At 51.4% G+C, this 17442-nt stretch overlaps 6 protein-coding genes across 6 annotated transcripts; 3 read left to right on the plus strand and 3 right to left on the minus strand.

Moving 5' to 3' along the window:
* Positions 1 to 438: 438 nt before the first annotated feature.
* AKAW2_60559S (Mis6 domain protein) lies at positions 439 to 2798 on the plus strand (the record flags this gene model as incomplete). The annotated part of the gene is made up of 4 exons (XM_041692698.1): positions 439 to 460; positions 512 to 565; positions 624 to 1651; positions 1704 to 2798. 4 exons carry the CDS (start codon positions 439 to 441, stop codon positions 2796 to 2798), a joined length of 2199 nt encoding a protein of 732 aa, XP_041546057.1.
* A 222-nt stretch (positions 2799 to 3020) lies between these two features.
* On the minus strand, positions 3021 to 3923 carry AKAW2_60560A (post-initiation translation factor DPC29; the record flags this gene model as incomplete). The annotated part of the gene is made up of 2 exons (XM_041692699.1): positions 3021 to 3646; positions 3710 to 3923. 2 exons carry the CDS (start codon positions 3921 to 3923, stop codon positions 3021 to 3023), a joined length of 840 nt encoding a protein of 279 aa, XP_041546058.1.
* A 304-nt stretch (positions 3924 to 4227) lies between these two features.
* AKAW2_60561S (AP-1 complex accessory protein LAA1) lies at positions 4228 to 10694 on the plus strand (the record flags this gene model as incomplete). Its single annotated transcript, XM_041692700.1, has 6 exons — positions 4228 to 6675; positions 6731 to 7087; positions 7147 to 8424; positions 8482 to 8713; positions 8761 to 9062; positions 9120 to 10694. 6 exons carry the CDS (start codon positions 4228 to 4230, stop codon positions 10692 to 10694), a joined length of 6192 nt encoding a protein of 2063 aa, XP_041546059.1.
* Positions 10695 to 11376: 682 nt separating this feature from the next.
* On the minus strand, positions 11377 to 12790 carry AKAW2_60562A (CCDC90 family protein; the record flags this gene model as incomplete). The annotated part of the gene is made up of 2 exons (XM_041692702.1): positions 11377 to 11576; positions 11641 to 12790. 2 exons carry the CDS (start codon positions 12788 to 12790, stop codon positions 11377 to 11379), a joined length of 1350 nt encoding a protein of 449 aa, XP_041546060.1.
* Positions 12791 to 13116: 326 nt separating this feature from the next.
* AKAW2_60563A (uncharacterized protein) lies at positions 13117 to 15620 on the minus strand (the record flags this gene model as incomplete). The annotated part of the gene is made up of 3 exons (XM_041692703.1): positions 13117 to 15188; positions 15246 to 15415; positions 15478 to 15620. 3 exons carry the CDS (start codon positions 15618 to 15620, stop codon positions 13117 to 13119), a joined length of 2385 nt encoding a protein of 794 aa, XP_041546061.1.
* A 302-nt stretch (positions 15621 to 15922) lies between these two features.
* cdc123 (cell proliferation protein CDC123) lies at positions 15923 to 17249 on the plus strand (the record flags this gene model as incomplete). The annotated part of the gene is made up of 2 exons (XM_041692704.1): positions 15923 to 16053; positions 16115 to 17249. The coding sequence occupies 2 exons, from the start codon at positions 15923 to 15925 to the stop codon at positions 17247 to 17249; spliced, it is 1266 nt and encodes a 421-aa protein (XP_041546062.1).
* Positions 17250 to 17442: the final 193 nt, after the last annotated feature.

A 17442-nucleotide genomic window follows, 5' to 3' on the forward strand; every position in this document is an offset into this window, starting at 1 on the left:
AGAAGTTAAGTTGTTTTGAAGCGTATTGCGAAGCGTTCATGGTGTTTGCAATTACAATCTGCGACGCTGGCATTCGGCGTGCAAGTGGGTGTTGAACACCCGAAATGGTAAAGTTGCGCTCTCAGTCAGGCTCCTTTTCCCGCGATCAACTCAAACAGTTCCACGCGACGGAGGTACATGTTGAAAGCGCACTTACCACGGCAAACAACGATTCTACCATCCACATACTGTATCGATCGCGCCAAGCTAGACAATTATCAGGCGCTTTATGGTATTAGAGCCTAGCGAGCTGTTTACTCAGTGCGATAGTCCTGCTTTTGCGCGTGATGCGCCTGGTGGTGCGAAACACTTACAAGAGAAGCACGGCTTTATTTAGGCAGGAGGACGAAAAACATATTGATTAATTCATAATATTGATAAGCTATCTGCGAAACAGACATGTCGTCCGACTCCGAAAGAGGTTTGTCGAGCCTTCTTCGTACAGGATCGAGTTTGCTGATGGTGATACTAGACACCGAAGTCAGGCCTAGTAGCCTTGAAGATGCGATCGAGCACCTTGAAGCAGGTAAATCCAGTGAACAAGGCATGGTTCTAAAAATTTCGCATCATTAATGTATACCCAGCTGCTTTCGTGCCTCCAAAACAACGATATACGGATGCTGGCCAGTTGGCCAAAACAATAGCAACCCACGCGTACGAGAGTGGCATACCGCAAGCTGCCCTCGAACGCTTGCTGAAGCTCCTCACGACGCACAATGCTCTTGACCAAGGCACAGTTACCACACTAGTCAAGAACTTGTACCCTCTGGAGAGGGTATCTTCCAAACTAATCACACGAGTTGTGTGCTGTCTTGGTCCCGCTAAGACGAAGCCTAGTCCTGCGACCCAGGCATTGCTTGTTCGATGGCTGATTGTTGTATACGACTATCTCGATGACAAGACTCATCTGGCAAAATTATATGCCGTGCTATTCAACTATCTAGACATGATCAGTCTACGCAAGCCTCTGTGCCAATTGCTTTCGTTCATCACGAGGCGTAAGCATGTCAAGCCCTTTCGTATCCAAGCTCTTATGGAATTAGTCAGCCTTTCTGGAGGTGAAGAGAAAGAGCTCTTGATTCTACTAAATGTGTTCAAAAACTACTGTCCTGATGTTATTGTTGGTGACCTCGGTTTCACGGGAAGAAAGGCATCCTTCTTCAAACACCCGGACCCTGAATGGACCGCTCATGTCAGAGAAATTCAGGATACCCACCTTGAAAGGTTGCAGACAGTGCAGCCATCGACGTTCCAGGTCGTATATCGCGGCCTAGCAAAGAGAAGCAAGGTAGAGGCCATTGTTCCTGATGTGAAGACATCAAGGGTGTCTTATAGCCACACTTCTTTGGAAGAACTGCGTGGTGTTGAGCATCTTGTTGACAAGATTGACAAGATAGAATTACCTAACCAGATCATATCCATGTTGGGGAATAACTTAGCGCAGAAGTACCTTTTCCTGGCTCGTTCTGAGGCTGCAGATCGCCGGTTGAATGACTGGCTCAGAACGTTCTTAAGTGACCAATTGGAAATCGCGCGGGCAAATGACGTAGAAGACCATGAGAGCTTGGGCTACATATTGGCTTTGGCGGTTGAATATGCGCAATACACGAAGGTATTCCCCTTCAGCCACTACTGACCTACCTTGGTGGCTTACATGGGTACAGGAAATACCGGACGCTTTCACATCGTTTCTCAAAAAGTACCTCATCTCCTGGAATGGCGAGGACAACAGAGAGCAGATACTTGGGCTTCTCGTGTACCTTCCCGTTCTTGACTTCGATACTCTGAGCAGTGATTTATTGACACCACTGGAGAGAGCACTCCTCAACGGAGCCATTTCATCAAGAACATCTCTGCTTGATTTCTATTCGGCCTTGATCCGTCAATGGGGAATCCAGTTGAGGACCAATTCACAGACGACAGAGGAATTCAAGCCATTGGGCCGCTTGATATCCCACGCAGAACTCCTAGCCTTATCGACGTTAGAGTGCTTGACCTCAATGCCGGATCCCACAGATGCCCAACATGAGAAACACAAGCCCGCCACATTGTCCATCTTGGACTTCTACTGTACCCTAGCCGAGCTTTTCACACACGCATCCACGAATGGGAGCATTCGACTTACTGTCCCGCTAGCTCCTACAGTTTATACACTTGCCTTCACGCCCATAAACTCAGTCATCTCCATCATGTGCTCAGTGCTTGCCAGCTACAAGTCGTCCTTTGAGGCTTCCCTCACCTCTCAGGTTCTCCGGGTCCCAAACTCTCAAGACTCGCTCTATCCGACAGAACTTGTGGGTCAATTCAATGGCTATATCATGGACATCTGTAACCTGATCTGGCGGAACCGAGGTCTCAACTCCGAAGACCCCAACGCTGTCGGCTGTTTAATACCGGCCCCTACCGTTGCTGCGCTGACGCGATTCATTCGTGAGTACAATGAGAAGGAAAGAAAGCGCGATTCCTCTTTCGTCTACACAATATCCTCGGTCTTCTCTCTCAGTCACCACGTGGCCCTGTGCAACTTGTCTGCAGCCTGCTTCTCTGACATCGAAGAGGAGAACAACATTGGCGACGAGCAGCCCAAGCTGAGGAAGCCAGTGACGCAGAAGGCACTGAGTGCGCTGGAGAAAGAAGGAGGCATGAAGATGGCGTGGCAGGAGTATAGAGTGCGGATGCTTGACTGGCTTGACGCGACAGGAAGCGTCGGAATTGGTAATTTGATGCGGAGCACGATGAAGGCTTTGCGGAAAGAGTAGAGGTGATATCAGAAGCAAATCTACTTATGATTTCGTCTTGGAAGAATTCGAAATCCATACACGCAACGATATCGTGTTTCGTAGTAATATAGTACAGAAAGGGCTCGACATGCCGCCAGTCACCCTAAGGTTGTTCCGAGCTAGTGTACACTGTGAGGTAAAAGTATGAGAAGCCCCAGGCCGTAGCTGTGAAAGGCATCAAGCGCCCAAATCGAACAATCATCAGAAGCGCTGAACCGTGTTCAGGTAGATATCTCGTAGACTTGGCTCTTCTCGAAGGTCACTGATGATATCCTCCATTTCCGCGACTTGCGCCTCATCCTTGAGATCGACTATTGTGTCTTGGTTGGGATCCCAAATGATATCCAGCTCCTCGATTGACATGCCAATCATTTTACTGAGGGCTCCGCCCACACTCTTTGTTTCTGTAGGTTCCGTGAAGACAAGGAGCCGGCCTTGTTCATCCGCTGTGATGTCCGTCGCACCTGCTTCGATAGCCTGGTCTATATAGTTGTCGGGATCCACCCCATCCTTCTTCTCGAAAATGATCCTGCCCTTCTTCTCAAAAAGGTATGTGGTAGGTGTGACAATGCCCCCGGCATCTTTGATAGCATGTCGAACGTCTTGCAATACGCGGGCTTTCTGATCGGTCAGACACTCGAGAACGGCCGCAACCGAATGCGGGAGAATAGCCTCGACCGTGACCTGCTCCAGAGCTTCACCGGTGACACTTATGCCTTGTCCTCGAGCAACTGCCGCTTCGATCACAGTCTTAGGAATTCCTGCTCGCTTTGCATTCGAAAGGGCGAGGGTAAGGCGCGGGTTGAATTTAGGATCGGGACCCCACACTGCTTGAAATCAATACCAAGGAATGACGTGGAATTGATTGCCGAAACTCTTCAAGTACATACTCTGAGTCGCATTGCTGATTTCTTTGCCGATAAGCTGGCGTTCCTTGCTTTTGGCCTTGTCATTCTTGGCCTTGTCATGTTTGATCTGAGACCATCGATTGTGACCTGCAAGCCACGGAGCGCTGGTGGTGAGGGTACGGCAACCGTCGCTCACCATCCAATTCGCGCGGGCAACCCGCTGCTGCACCAGACGTTTGCATACGATCGTCGTCATTGCAGAAAGCTTCGATAGAACATCCCCGCAAGTGCGTCAGGTCCCTGAGAAAGTGTCTAGAATCGCGATCTGATAGCGGGGCCGGTGCAACAGTTTCTCCGCGACCGCCCCCGGACGGAGGCTGAGGCCAAGTGCCCGCTTAAAGGGGGGGAGATCCATCCCATCTCCATCCCATAGAAAGTCTGGCCGACCTGTCACACCAGATTGTGGTCGCATCGTGTTCACCCTTTCGCATCTCACCTCTGTTCATTCCTTGTGAAAGGGAACCCTATGGGTGACCCTTTAGTCGCCATAGTCGATCCCAATGTCTTCATCGGAAAACGCTACGTCTACTAACTCCGACAACCATGCGGTCCCCCGAGCGGAGCTTGATATCACCAAGCTTCATGCGCTCCCCTCCGAACAACAGGACCTGTACCTCCTCACCTTCACCTCCGATCTGGTTCAACACATTTCCGGCCTCGATAAGGCTCAAGTATCGTCGCAGCAGAAGTTCTTGAAAAAGGAATTGTTCAAGATACTCACGCTTTCCTCGCCGACCATCACGCGAGTCATCCGCAATAACCTGGGCCGGTGTTTCGGGGCAATCTTCAGCAAGGGTGATCGTGGCATACTATTCGAGACCGTTACCGACCTATTAGGGCTTCTTAATACCGGCAAGAGCGATGCGGAATTAAAGACTAGGTTCGCTGTGGCCCATTGTATGGGCGAGGTCTTTGCGGTCGCCGGAGAAAGTGTCTTTGCGCAATCAGGCGTTGTCGTTGCAAGCTTGCTCAAATTGCTCAAAGCGTCTAGCAATCATACTGGATGTCGTGGGTCAACCTTTGCCGCGCTGCGAAAGGTGGTGGTTGGCACTGGAGTTCCCGTGGACGAAGGAACTGCGCGCGACATCTGGAAACAAGCTCGCAATGCCGCAACCGGGGACAAGTCAACCTTTGTTCAAGTGCATGCCTGTCGCTGCCTGGAGCAGTTAGTAAACACGACACCATACTTTGACAATACGAACGATTTCGACCACCTGAAGACCTTGGTATGGAAAGTCATTGACAGCCCAGTGGCCCCGGTCAGACACGCGGCCGCGGCCTGCTTGGCTCGTGCGCTGGCTAAGTTGCATGCTACCGATACCCCGATCATCTCGGTCCCAAAGTCGAAGAAAGCAAAGAGACTATCAAAGAAGCCGACTGCTAAACCTGGAGAGGATGAAGAAGAGGCCGAAATCTCAGAGTCCTCTGCTCCCAAGAAGGCTGAGCCGCGTTTGTTCTTCCTCCTTCCTGACCTTCTTCGTCAGCTGTCTGCGCAGTATTTACGGAGCACAACTTCCAACCGGGCCCGCGCAGGTATTGCCATCTGCTACAAGCATGTTTTGCGGATCCTTGGGGATAAGATCATTGAGGAACGTTACGGTCAAATCGCGAATCATCTGCTATTTGATATTCTGAACCACCCCACGGTCACATACAACCGATTTAGACTTCTTATGACCAGGAAGTATGTCAAGAGTATTCTTGAGGATACCGTTGGCCGCGAATCACTCCGGGAGACTAGTCAGCTCAATGCGGCCAAGTGGCTAATCAATGATGTTCTCAAGGATTATCCTCAAGTAATCCAGGAACGCCGTGAGCCGAGCAAACATTCCCTCACGAGCGCCTTGAGTGCACTTTCTTCTCTGATTGAGTCGCTTGGTTCTGCTTTCGGTACCCTGGCCGAACCGTGTCGCGAGGCTCTGCTCCAGGTGCTACCGCATCCTAGCTATACTGTCCAGATCCATACAGCTCAATGCTTACGCAACTTCGTTCTTGCGTGTCCGCACCAGTTGTTGTCCTGTGTCACAATTTGCCTGAACAGCCTGAACCGAGAAGTGGGACAGTTGTCCACCCCCAGACAGTCGCCGCGTCGCTGCATCGGTTATGCCAATGGACTCTCTGCTATGCTAAGTACATCCCGGCTGCAGCCTCTTTACGGTTCTGTAGAGGTGTTCTCGCGTGTGTTCACCCAGGCGACCGATCTCCTGAAGACTAGTAGCAACTCGGAACTACGGGCCGCCAGTACACAGATTCAAGTTGCTTGGATCCTAATCGGAGGGTTGATGCCACTTGGCCCTAGCTTCGTGAAGATTCATCTCTCTCAATTATCGCTACTATGGAAGAATGCGCTTCCCAAACACCTGAGTCAAGAAAACTCCGGCAAACGCGGTATATTGGAATTGAGCTTCCTTGCACATGTGAGGGAATGCGCTCTAAGCTCGCTATTGGTGTTCATGGAGTTCAATAGCAGACTTATCACTGCTGACGGCGCGAAGAGAATCGCCATAATGCTTCAAAACACAGTTGAATTCCTGGACGATCTGCCCCGGCAAAAGACTGCCAACGAACTTTCGCAACGACTTCATCCATCATTGCAACTTCATGATATCGAAACCATGGTCCGGCGCCGTGTTCTGCAGTGCTTTACTAAGCTACTCCGGGTTCATCCTCTTAGCCATGCCGATGTCATTTCTCAGTCTAGTCTATTGAGCTTGGCCATCTCCTCGTTTGCTGACCCCGATGCGGCCCAAGCTGGTCCATTGGAGAGCTCAATTGCGGCATCTACCGCGCAATTCGAGACTTTGTGGGATCTATGTGACAACTACGGCTTCGGAATGACAGGCCTGGCGAGAGAGTACGTGCGTGTCACCCTTACTGGCAAGCATGGTACCGATAATGGACCTGCTTGGTCGGCCGTTGATTCCGCGGATCAGGCTGTGGATGAAGCTGTGAGTTATCTGCGTTACTCTCATATTATATGTAGTAGGACTGACATCTTTGCAGTTGACTTTCCCTATATGCCAAGCAAGCGAACATGATTCTCTACTTTTGTACTCGAGGAGGGAAGAAGATTCTTCTCTGGCCGACCCCCACTCCACTGGTGTTGTGAATGCTGCCATTGAGCTATTCTCTGTCGCGATCCCCCTGCACACCCCAAGGGTCCAGGAAGGTAGCGTAGAACAAATTGCAACCTTCCTCTCATCCACCAGTCTCCAGCGTAATCCCGGGCGCAAGGCTGCTATGGTCGTCAATATCGCTGTGGCACTACTACATGCTCTCAAAGTCTCCGTGAAAGAGACCGGTTTTACATCTGGGAAGCTCAATCCTGCAACTGATAAGGTGTTGCAGGAACTTGTTCAGGTAAGTCTCGCTGGCAGAGCTATAATGGAAACTCTATAGCAGAAAGCTAACTGACGCAGAAATTTGTAACCGATGCTGATTTGACTGTCCGGACAATCGGAGTTGAGGCACTCGGACGTCTTTGTGAGAGCTCTGGGACCGCTTTCACCAATACACAGATCAACTGGCTGGTCGACACGATTGTGGAGAACCGTGAGCCCAATACCCGTGCTGGCTGTGCTGCTGCCTTGGGTTGCATTCATTCCCAAGTTGGTGGTATGGCAGCTGGTCTGCATCTCAAGACCATCGTGGGCGTTTTGATGTCCCTGTGTAGCGACCCTCATCCTGTCGTCCACTTCTGGGCTCTTGGTGGTCTCGAGAGAGTTGCCAACTCTGCCGGATTGACCTTTTCGCCCTTTGTCTCAAGTTCCCTCGGGATGCTGGCCCAGCTATACAACGCGGACACTCACAATGAAGAGGCGGCAGCCCTAGCGACCTCCAACATCGAAATGTCCTTCCTCACCCCTGTCGTGATTAGTCGCTGTGTTGACTCCCTTATCAATGTTCTCGGACCGGATCTTCAGGACATTGCTAAAACACGCAACCTCATTCTTACTCTTCTTCGCCAGTTCCAGCTGGAAGACAACTCGGCTCTTGTCACTGAGAGCTCTAAATGCTTGGATCATCTCTCCCTGTATGCACCGGGATACGTTGACTTTTCTGGATACGTAAAGCGCCTGCAGAATGAGCTCAGCGCTGGCAACCCATTGATGAGGGATGTGGCTATCCGGGGGTTGAGTAATCTCATGAAGCGTGACGCCGGAGCTGTGCTCCGCACTGCCACTCCGACCCTCGAAGAGGAAATTTGGCTTGCATTCGATGATACTCCAGACTGCCCAATCCTCAGAAGCATGATCCAGGATTGGCTGCAACAGACGGCCCTCGTGGAGACGGAGTTATGGATACAACGCTGCCATAACACGCTGACCAAGACTCGTGTTAAGGTCGAAGATATCCCCCTCACATCTGCAATCAGACCTACTGGAAATGACATGCCAGATGATGAAGTTGCAGGGTTTGCGTCCGCAATTGCAGGTGCTGGTCAGACAGAAGAGGCAAATGGCGCTGTCTCTGGCCAGGAGCTTCTCAAATGGCAGACCCGGAATTTCGTTATGAGCTGTCTTAGCGAACTTTTGGCACTTGTGCAAGAGGCAATTTTGCCAGATCAGACCATACCTGCCGAGCTTGCGCTGCAGCAGAAGGTTGGAGATATCGTCCGAATGGCTTTCTCAGCATCTACTGCCAATGTAATTGAACTTCGAGTCTGGGGACTGCGGATTATCGATCAAGTTCTCAAGGTACGTTGACCTTGTGCATGGTGAAATTGTCTCGCTCTGAGCTAACAACTCTATCAGATGTTTGGCAAGACACCCGATCCAGACTTCACCGAGGCATCCCTTCTGGAACAGTACCAAGCCCAGATCGGATCGGCTCTGACTCCTGCGTTTGCTGCCGACTCGTCTGCGGAATTAGCATCAGAGGCTATCAATGTCTCTGCGACATTCATTGCTACCGGGATTGTGACCAATGTGGATCGTATGGGTAGAATCCTGAAGCTCCTGGTTCTTGGCCTCGAGAACTTTTCTAGTAAGTGCCATATGATTTTGCAGTGGAATTCCGCTAACAACCCCCAGAAAACCTTGACACCACCGAGATTGGCGACCTCAAAGGTCTCAACCCGAATGCTAGGGTCATGGTCAAGATGGCCTTGTATTCTGCCTGGGCACGGCTCCAGATTGCCAGTATTGAGCAGGATTACCTGAACCAAGTGGTTCAACCGTATCTCACGAAGCTCACTCCGTTATGGTTGTCTTCGCTCCAGGAATATGCCCGGCTGCGTTTCGAGCCGGATATCTCAGGCAGCTTGGGTACTGGCCCTATGAGTGGGGATTTGGACGAGGTATACGCGGCATTGAATCGGGAGACTCTCTTGAAGGTAGGACAATACTGGCAGATACAAAGTTATCAGTCAAGATGCTGACCGTCGTTACAGTTTTACCAAGACTCCTGGTTGAACCTTGTCGACGCTATTGCTGGTCTGGTCGAAAAGGACATCGACTTTGTCTTTGACGCATTGGACGGCAAATCGGAGTTGGAAGAATCCGAGAAGACACAGAAGGATGAGGAGCAGAAATCTAATGATGAGCCAAAGGGGAAGGGTGACAACATCAACTATCGTGATGAACCTGTTGCATTCTTTTTCGTTCTCTTTGGTCTGGCATTTGAAGCTCTCGTTGACCAGTCTACAACCCCATCCCAGAGATTGGAGATTCTTCAGGCACTTAAGAGAATCCTGAGGCCGGTCATCTCGGGTAATGCGATCTACCAGGATGCGATTTTCTCGGAGACAATGGATTCTCTGGACCGTCTCGCTTTAACCGAAACAACCCCCATTCAAAATGTCATCGTGGAGATCGCACGAAACCTGTCCTTGGATCATCCTTCTGCCAAGGACAGCGAGGGCCGAGACGATCATCTGTCTGATGACATCGAACAGCTTTTCGAGCTAACAAGGAGCATAATTCTCGTGCTCGCAGGACTCCTGCCTAATCTTCGCGAGTCCACACCCCTTGCACGATTCAACGTTGGATCGGATGATGCCTTATCTCTCATTCGGCTTGCTCTCTCATCGCTGGTTAATGTCGCCTCGATTTTCCCCTCAATTATCCGCAATGACCTCAACGCATGCATTCTACACATCTTCAGCACTATCCTGGCGACAGGGCTGTGCCAGGCAGAGGTTGTGCCCCAGGCGCTTCCGACTTTCAAACACTTCATCAGCAGCGTAGCGAACTCTCCCGAAGTCAGTCCAGAACACCCGGAGAATCTTGGTGTTGTCTCTCGCCAGTTGCGCGGTTGTCTTACACGCTTCCTCACTACCCTAACATTTGCGCAACGACGAGAGTCCGAATCCTCCCTCCCCTGTGCGAAGAACACGCTCCTCGCCATTGCCATTCTACTAACGAGCGGCGGACACATCATTCCACCTCAAGATCCTGTCATCTTTCGAGTCCTGGACGAACTTTTAGACTGTCTTCAGGATGTCGGTCTTGCCAACGTTGCCGCCGGTTGCATTCGCTCCATTCTCCTGACCTCAAACCCGAGATCACCTACCAGCGAAGTCATCGCCCGCTACCTGTTACCCCGACTCATTGCCTTCTACGTCGGCTGTCCCACAGACAATGGCGACGTCCCCAGCGATCCCGAGAACTCTAAGACCGTCATTGCGCGCACTCTCGTCGCATGTGTCAGCAGTGCCGTTTTCCCTGCGAACGAGATGCCTACCGCCATCTCCCTAATCATGTCGACGCTACTTTCTCGCGCGAAGCGTGACGGACAGGCCGTCTATCAGGAAACCGCCGTTCACCTGCTAGAACTGGCCAAGGCCAATCAACTCGTGTTCCGAGCGCTCGTGGCTACCATGAATCCGGACCAGAAGACGCGACTCGAGGAAATCCTACGCAGTGCGGAAGCCGGGTCGGGAGCCAATAAACACTCCCGCGAAAGCACGCAGTCCAGCAGTGAGCAGCAAGCCATGCCTAGTATTGCACTGAGGTTTGACTTTTAGTATACTATCTTTGTGTTCTTTGCGTCTTTGCTTTCTTCTTTTGCCCTTTGTCTTTTTATTTTTCGTGTTCATCTTTTTTTACTCATGTTACAAACCCCCCGGGTATAAAGTTAATTGGACAGGCGTGAGCGGATGACATGTCCTATCATGCATGCATGGCACGAGGTGTGATGATGACGACAACACAGGGATGAATGGCTAGTCCCTGGAAGGAAAGGGTCCCGTGCACTGGTCATGATGGCGAGCGTTGCGTTTATGAGGTACATGTCCCATACTACTATTTGCATATATAGAGTTATTGTTTTAAAGATTATAGAGAAGTATAGGTATAGGTACAATGAGGAATGTTGACATGACATGACAAGGATAATGAACGATGATGGAACCCTTCTATATGTTGCAATCGTTTCCATCCAAGGAATAGAGTAGATAATTGAAAGAGAGAAAGAGAGAGATGAAGTCAAGATAATAAGATGCGTGGGGGTATCGAGATGTCTCACCAACCAAACCAGGAGGGAGATAAATCAATGTGAATGTGGGGCTAAGAAAGCAAAAGAAGAAGATCTATAGCTGGTATGGGAATAAATGATATACAGGAGAAGTAGGACCTAAATGATTTGGTTGTTGTTGTACAGTCGAGAATATATAATATGAGAATGTATGAAAGGAGGGTGATGAAAGCTCAGCCAAGGGACTCTCCGAGATGAATCCCAGGGACTGGCGCCGACTTGGGCCGGAGAGGATCCTGGGCGGCGGCGACAGTTGCTACTCCGGCCTCCTTAGTTCCGCCCTTGGTCGGGAGTTCTTGTTCTTTCTTTTTCTTGTCCGCGCTCTCCTGCGCCTTGCGGACGGAGTAGTATTTCAAGAAGCAGATGATCATGACTGTATGAGAGATTAGTATTAAACTTGAGGGGGAAGTGTAAGGAGGGTATAGAATGTGACTCACAGGCACTAGTGGCGACGGCCATAGCAGCTCTCCTTGTTAGAATCCAGCGCAGGCCCTCGATTTCGCTCTTGCCGTCACTGTTCAAGGAGACGGTGATTTTGTAATTGAGTTCTTGTACGGAGGTGTCGATGCTCCGCTGTTGTTCGCGGGTCGTCATCTTGTGGTCGTTGAACATTCCCTTGATGTCGTCTTTCAGGCCTGCCAGTTCCTGGTTCAAGCGTTGAGACAGGATGTCGGACTCGTGCTGTAGTTGTGTTCGGGAAGTACGCTGTCGCTGCATTTCGGAGTTTCTAGCGGTCTGTAGGGAGGATTGAAGTTCCGAGCAAGCCGCTTTGAAAAGGTAGGATTCGTTCTCAACGTCTGACTTGGAGGTCAGGCTTTGGCGTGCAAGATCAAGGTTACTGTGTAGGATGGTCCGGACTGCCTTCATGATTGTGACGGATTGTTCTTCGGAGAATCCACCTGTGGAGAGGTCGCGAACGAGCGAGAATGTGTCGAAGTGATGAACGTAAGGGGCTGGGGCGAGGTTCGGGTGGTTGTTTTCTGAGGCGGGCCCGCCGGTTGTGGTCAGGTAGGAGGAAGGAGATGGCATGTGAAGGACACCCTCGAGAGGGTTCTGGTTGAGTGGGTGGTGAAGATGGATGGGTTCGTCCGTGGGTCTTTCGTTTGATATAGCGTTGACCTCATCGGCATCACGGGCATCGAGAATGGGTTCGGAGTCTTCACGGGGCTCTTGTTCGTGTGCAGATTTCTCCTCGTCTAGCAGTTCGGTATCTGCGGAGGCTAATTTGTCTTGTTGCGACTGTGATGAGGCCTCTGAGGTGGTTTCGGTGTCCTTTGGTTGTGATTGCGCTGGTGGGGCTTGATTCGGAGACGAAGCAGCGTTGCTATCCTTGTCTTTCCCGGATGGGGTGTTGGTGGGCTGTTGACGAGATGGTTCGTCTTTCGGTTTAGACGGTGGTGGTAAGTTTGCTTCTGCAGCCGGTCCGTATCGTCGATGATAGGTTTCTTGAGTGCGTCGTGGACTGGTGTGGAAGGGAGCGTGCTGGCTGCGGGATGAAAGGCGAAGAGAGCGGTAGGTATGGGGTTCGCAGGATCGAACTGCGCGCATCAGGTTTGGGTAAAGGAATGGAAGCCTTGGGGCCGCCATGGTTGCCGCGTTGACAGGAGATTGAGGGGAGAGGAGGGAGAAGGAGCGATGACAAGAGGTGCAACAAGACAAGGCAGCCGGTCAGGAGAGAAGAGGGAGATGAACGATGAACGCATCTCGTTTTCCCGCGGCCAAGTCGGCGTCACCGCCGGAAACGTGACGTGGGCGGTGAGTAACCCCCGCGGCCGCTAGGCCCCATCAGGAAGTTTATACATACGCGCGCTCATTGGCCGGTCACAGGAGGTATGAAGATGGTATGAACTGCATTGTCCGATGATGATATGCTTATGATTTATATACATTGTTTCATGCTAATGGCAGCCTGCTTAGTGCTCAGCTCCCACAGTCAAGAGCCCGAATAATAGCTGGGTCCGTTTCCAGTACTCGTGCGCAGCGTTCTCTAGCTTCTTCATTGCCTTCTCAGGCAAGTCGAGGCTGCTGCGAAGTGTATCCAACACTTCTGCCAATTGGCTGCGTTCAGAGTCTCGAATCGCTAATGCATCAGTCAGGTATACGGTGTCGAAATAAAGCTGGATCCTCCGGTCCTTGATATCATCGGCATCGTCAGATTTGGTACTTTCGGACTTTGGTTTCGCCGGGTCGCCATTCTCGCCATTCTCGCCGTTCTGCGTCGGTTCTGCCTCTTCGCCATCAGGCGAGGCAGGCTTCTTGCTGCCCTCTATCTCGGCAGGTGAGTTGAGCTTCTCAATTGAGGATGTGACAGACTCCGAGAGTCCCTTGATCATGGCAGATTTTAGCGTCTGCGTCGTGGAGACATCCCAAAGTCCAGCGCCGTAGTGATCCATAGATCGCACAAGTTTACGCAGGAATTTGAACGTCGATGGTGTCGGCTGGACAGGAATTTGAGGATCACCCTCCCAAAGTGTACGACCTGGCACTTTACCAGACTTCGATTTCGAAGTAGCCGGAGACTTCCAGGGGCCTGTGCGGCTGACTATGTCTGTCGCAAGGATTCTCTGCAAATCCGGCACGATACTTTGGGACAGTGCATAATCGCTCGCAATGAACTGGACAGGCAGATCTCTTCGAGCCAGTCGGATAGTCTTCAGCATAAAAGCGGCCTCACCGCTTTGTCCCTGCTCTTCGAGCATTTTAAAGGTTGTGCTGAGCGAACTTTGGAGTGTATTGAATGCTTCTCCAATTGCCACCTGAAGGGCTTCACGGAGCAGTCGTGGATCATCGTCGTTCAGCATGGCAGAGACGTCGATATCAAGATCCTCGTCCTCACCTTCATCCAGGACGTCGGACCAACGTACTTGCCGTAGGCCGTCGATAGACTCCCTGGACTCTTCGATGGCAGACAACCATCCCTGGTATTTCTCCAGGACAGCGGATACGTCATCATCACGCCCCAGGAGTCTGTCCGTGACAGCTTGCTTGAATGCAGTAGAGCCATTGGAATAATCATGGGAAATCATGTCCTCGGCCCAAAGTGACTGCGAAGCCGTGTGGGTTCTGTCGCCCCAATTCGACACCGCAGAGGCGACACCTTGACCAAATAGGTCCAATGTCTTGGCTTGTTCTGACAGAATACCCCTAAGTCGATCATTGAAGACTGACCTAATTCCTTCCAGAACTTGTAACGATGAATGGGTGGGTGTCGAGCTTCGGGAAGATAGCCAGAGCTCCAGTGTCTGCTTGCGTAATGAGAGAAGCTTCGAGAAGTCTAGCCATTTAGTAAGGGTGCCCCGGCATCCAATTAGGAACTTGTCGAAAGCCGGTTTCGACCATTGCTTAATCGTCTTCTCGGCGTCCGACTTTGATAGCTCACTGAGCTTGATCCATGGTGTGAAGTTGTTAACATCTGCAGCAACCCAGCGTCCCAGAACACCGAGGTCTAGGTCGTCCAAACTCCGCACTTCAGGGTCTGTCAGCAGAGGCCGTGCTTTCAGCTTGCTCAGGACATCTGACAATCGGCGAGATAGCAGGATCTTAGAAGTCTGGAGTGTCCGAACATATAGCCGTAAGCTGCTCAGAACATTCTCGCCTGACGGGTCGACAAGCTCCAGCTGGCTTCCAATGCCATCTAAGCGAACCCGGTGAAAGTAGCGGATGGCGTCATCCGATGAAGAGCTAGTTGTAAGACAGTATGCTGCCAAAGCCTCAATGATCTCGTCAGCCGTGTATTTAGCAGACGCGAGCCGCTTTCCAAGCCTCCTCAAGAGACTTCTTTGGAGGGATGCTAATTGATTGCGTAGGTCCTCTACAAATGGTGGCACCGTCGCCTGCTGGGAGAGAGTCTTGTGTAAAAGACGAGAGATGACCATTAGCTTGGCCACAAGCAAGACGGAGCCGCGTCGACGCAGGAGCTTAGAGATTGACGATGCGCAGCGATGAAGTAAAGCCAGTTGCCCTCCGAGCGCTCGTTTCGCGGCATCTAATTCCCATCAGCTGTTGGTTGTAGAACTAAGGCAAGATCACAACTATACCATACCTTCATCATGGCTATCCTCCTTTATCTGGTTGTAATGTGTGTACATCTTCTCCATCAGGCGTGGATTGCATCTTCGTCCTATGTCGGCCAGCGTCGAATCCACATCCTCCATTTCGCGATTCATCGACACAATCGTCTCGGCAGTGCCAATGAGTTCTCGGTATCTCGTACTAGATGCGCCAAATTTCATTAGTCTTTCCTATAGTAAATTTGGGTGTTGGCCTTCACATACCCGACAAGAGCCCTGAGCTTCTCCTTATTGCTTGCGATGTCCCGGCGCAGCTCCTGCTCCACGCGGCGCACAGTAGGAATTGGGTAGTGAAATGCATCTTGCCAGGATTTCAATGACTGCGGATCCGGACCATCGGACGCCATGGTGAAGGGAAAGGACGCTGGCGGGACAAGCCAACAATGCAGGGCATCAATGCCAGCCGGAGCACTACCTGGAATGATGCTACGCAACCCGTAATCACTGGATGACGATCCATTGTGCCTGAGGCAGCACGTGGCTTCAATACGGTACGGTCATGGCTGTATCAACCATACTATTTCGGGTAAGTGACTTGAGTCATCCCCAAAAAAAGAAAAAGACCCCGCGGACTTTGCGATCGACGAGATAACTTTTATCTCCATCTTCACCATCACAATCTTCCGAACTCGTGGCGCATAGAACCAAAATGCCTCATATTGACCCAGAGGCGCCAGCCCCGGCGGCCGAAGCTCCCACCGAGCCATTAACAAGACTGCCTTTCCCTCCAGTCACTTATTCTCACATTCTACATTGCTCTTATCATCACTGGCAGCCTCGGTATGTCCCCAACATAACTCTATGCATGAACGAAGATTCTAATCAGACAACGCCCTCGCAGTTACCGCACACTTGTCCCCAAGTCCCGTGCTATCCGTCTCACTGCCCCCTTCGTTAACTACCTCCGAGCGGACGGTATCGTTCTGCCACCAGAAGCTGCCCCGCCGACAGACGACGACGGCCTTGACACATTCTCCGATGATGGCGCAGACGAGGAGCCTGATCCGTCACTCGAATGGCCCGAGATCCACGCCCAAATTAAATCCACAATCACCGAATACGGCGGCAAAGTGACACCGAAGCTGAACTGGAGTGCGCCCAAAGATGCGACTTGGATGTCCGCCACCAACGACACTCAATGTCGCACAGCTAACGACATCTACCTCCTCCTGAAAAGCAGTGATTTCATCAGCCATGACTTGGAACACCCATTTGACGACTGCGTTCCTGACACTACCACCACCGACGACTCTTCCTCCTCAACACCCCCCGAAATCCCCTACTACCTCGTCCTCCGCAAATACGTCAACTTCAACCCATCACTCGAGTTCCGGTGCTTTGTGCGCAACAGGGTTCTCCTGTGCATGTGCCAACGTGATCAGAACCATTTCGACTTCCTCTTCCCCATGCGGGACTCTCTCCGGTCTCGGATCCAGACCTTCTTCGATGAAAAGCTGAAGGATACGTTCACGGATCCTAACTTTGTGTTTGATGTCTATATCCCGCCGCCGCATGATAGGGTGTGGCTTATCGATATCAACCCATGGGCGGAGAGGACCGATTCGCTGCTGTTTAGTTGGATGGAGATTCTGCACATGAAGGATCCCGTGGGTATCCGGGAGGAAGACGACAACGGGGAAGAGCAATTCGTGCGGCTTTCTCTGAATGCCAATGGTGATCTGGAACCAGTTGCTGGTCCAGATGAAGGGTCCGAGTCCGAGTCTGAGTCCGAGTCCGCATCCGAAGACGAGAACACGGATGATGCGCCATTGTTCCCGGAGTTCCGGCTCATCAAGCGCGATGACCCGGAGGCGTATGCGTTCACGACCCCGCAGTACTCAGCTCACAAGCTGCCGAAGGAGGTGGTCGATGCGTCTATCTCCGGTCCTGGAGGCATGAGCGAGTTCCTAGGAAAGTGGCAGGACATTTTGGCGAAGCAGGCGCAGGAGTCCGACTCGGACAATGAAGCCCAATAGAGGTCTCAAACCATACATCGCATGTATACTTAGTTACGAACATACCAAAGAGCGCAGCTCGGCTCAGCATATTAAGGCGGCGTTAGGACTAGCGGGACCACAAAAACCGAATACTCAAACGTGATGCATTAACCTTCACCTGTCTAACATCTATCCCCTATATACTACTACCACTACTATATACCCCCTCACT

The sequence above is a fragment of the Aspergillus luchuensis genome, chromosome 6, assembly GCF_016861625.1.
Source record: "Aspergillus luchuensis IFO 4308 DNA, chromosome 6, nearly complete sequence".
NCBI lineage: Eukaryota > Fungi > Ascomycota > Eurotiomycetes > Eurotiales > Aspergillaceae > Aspergillus > Aspergillus luchuensis.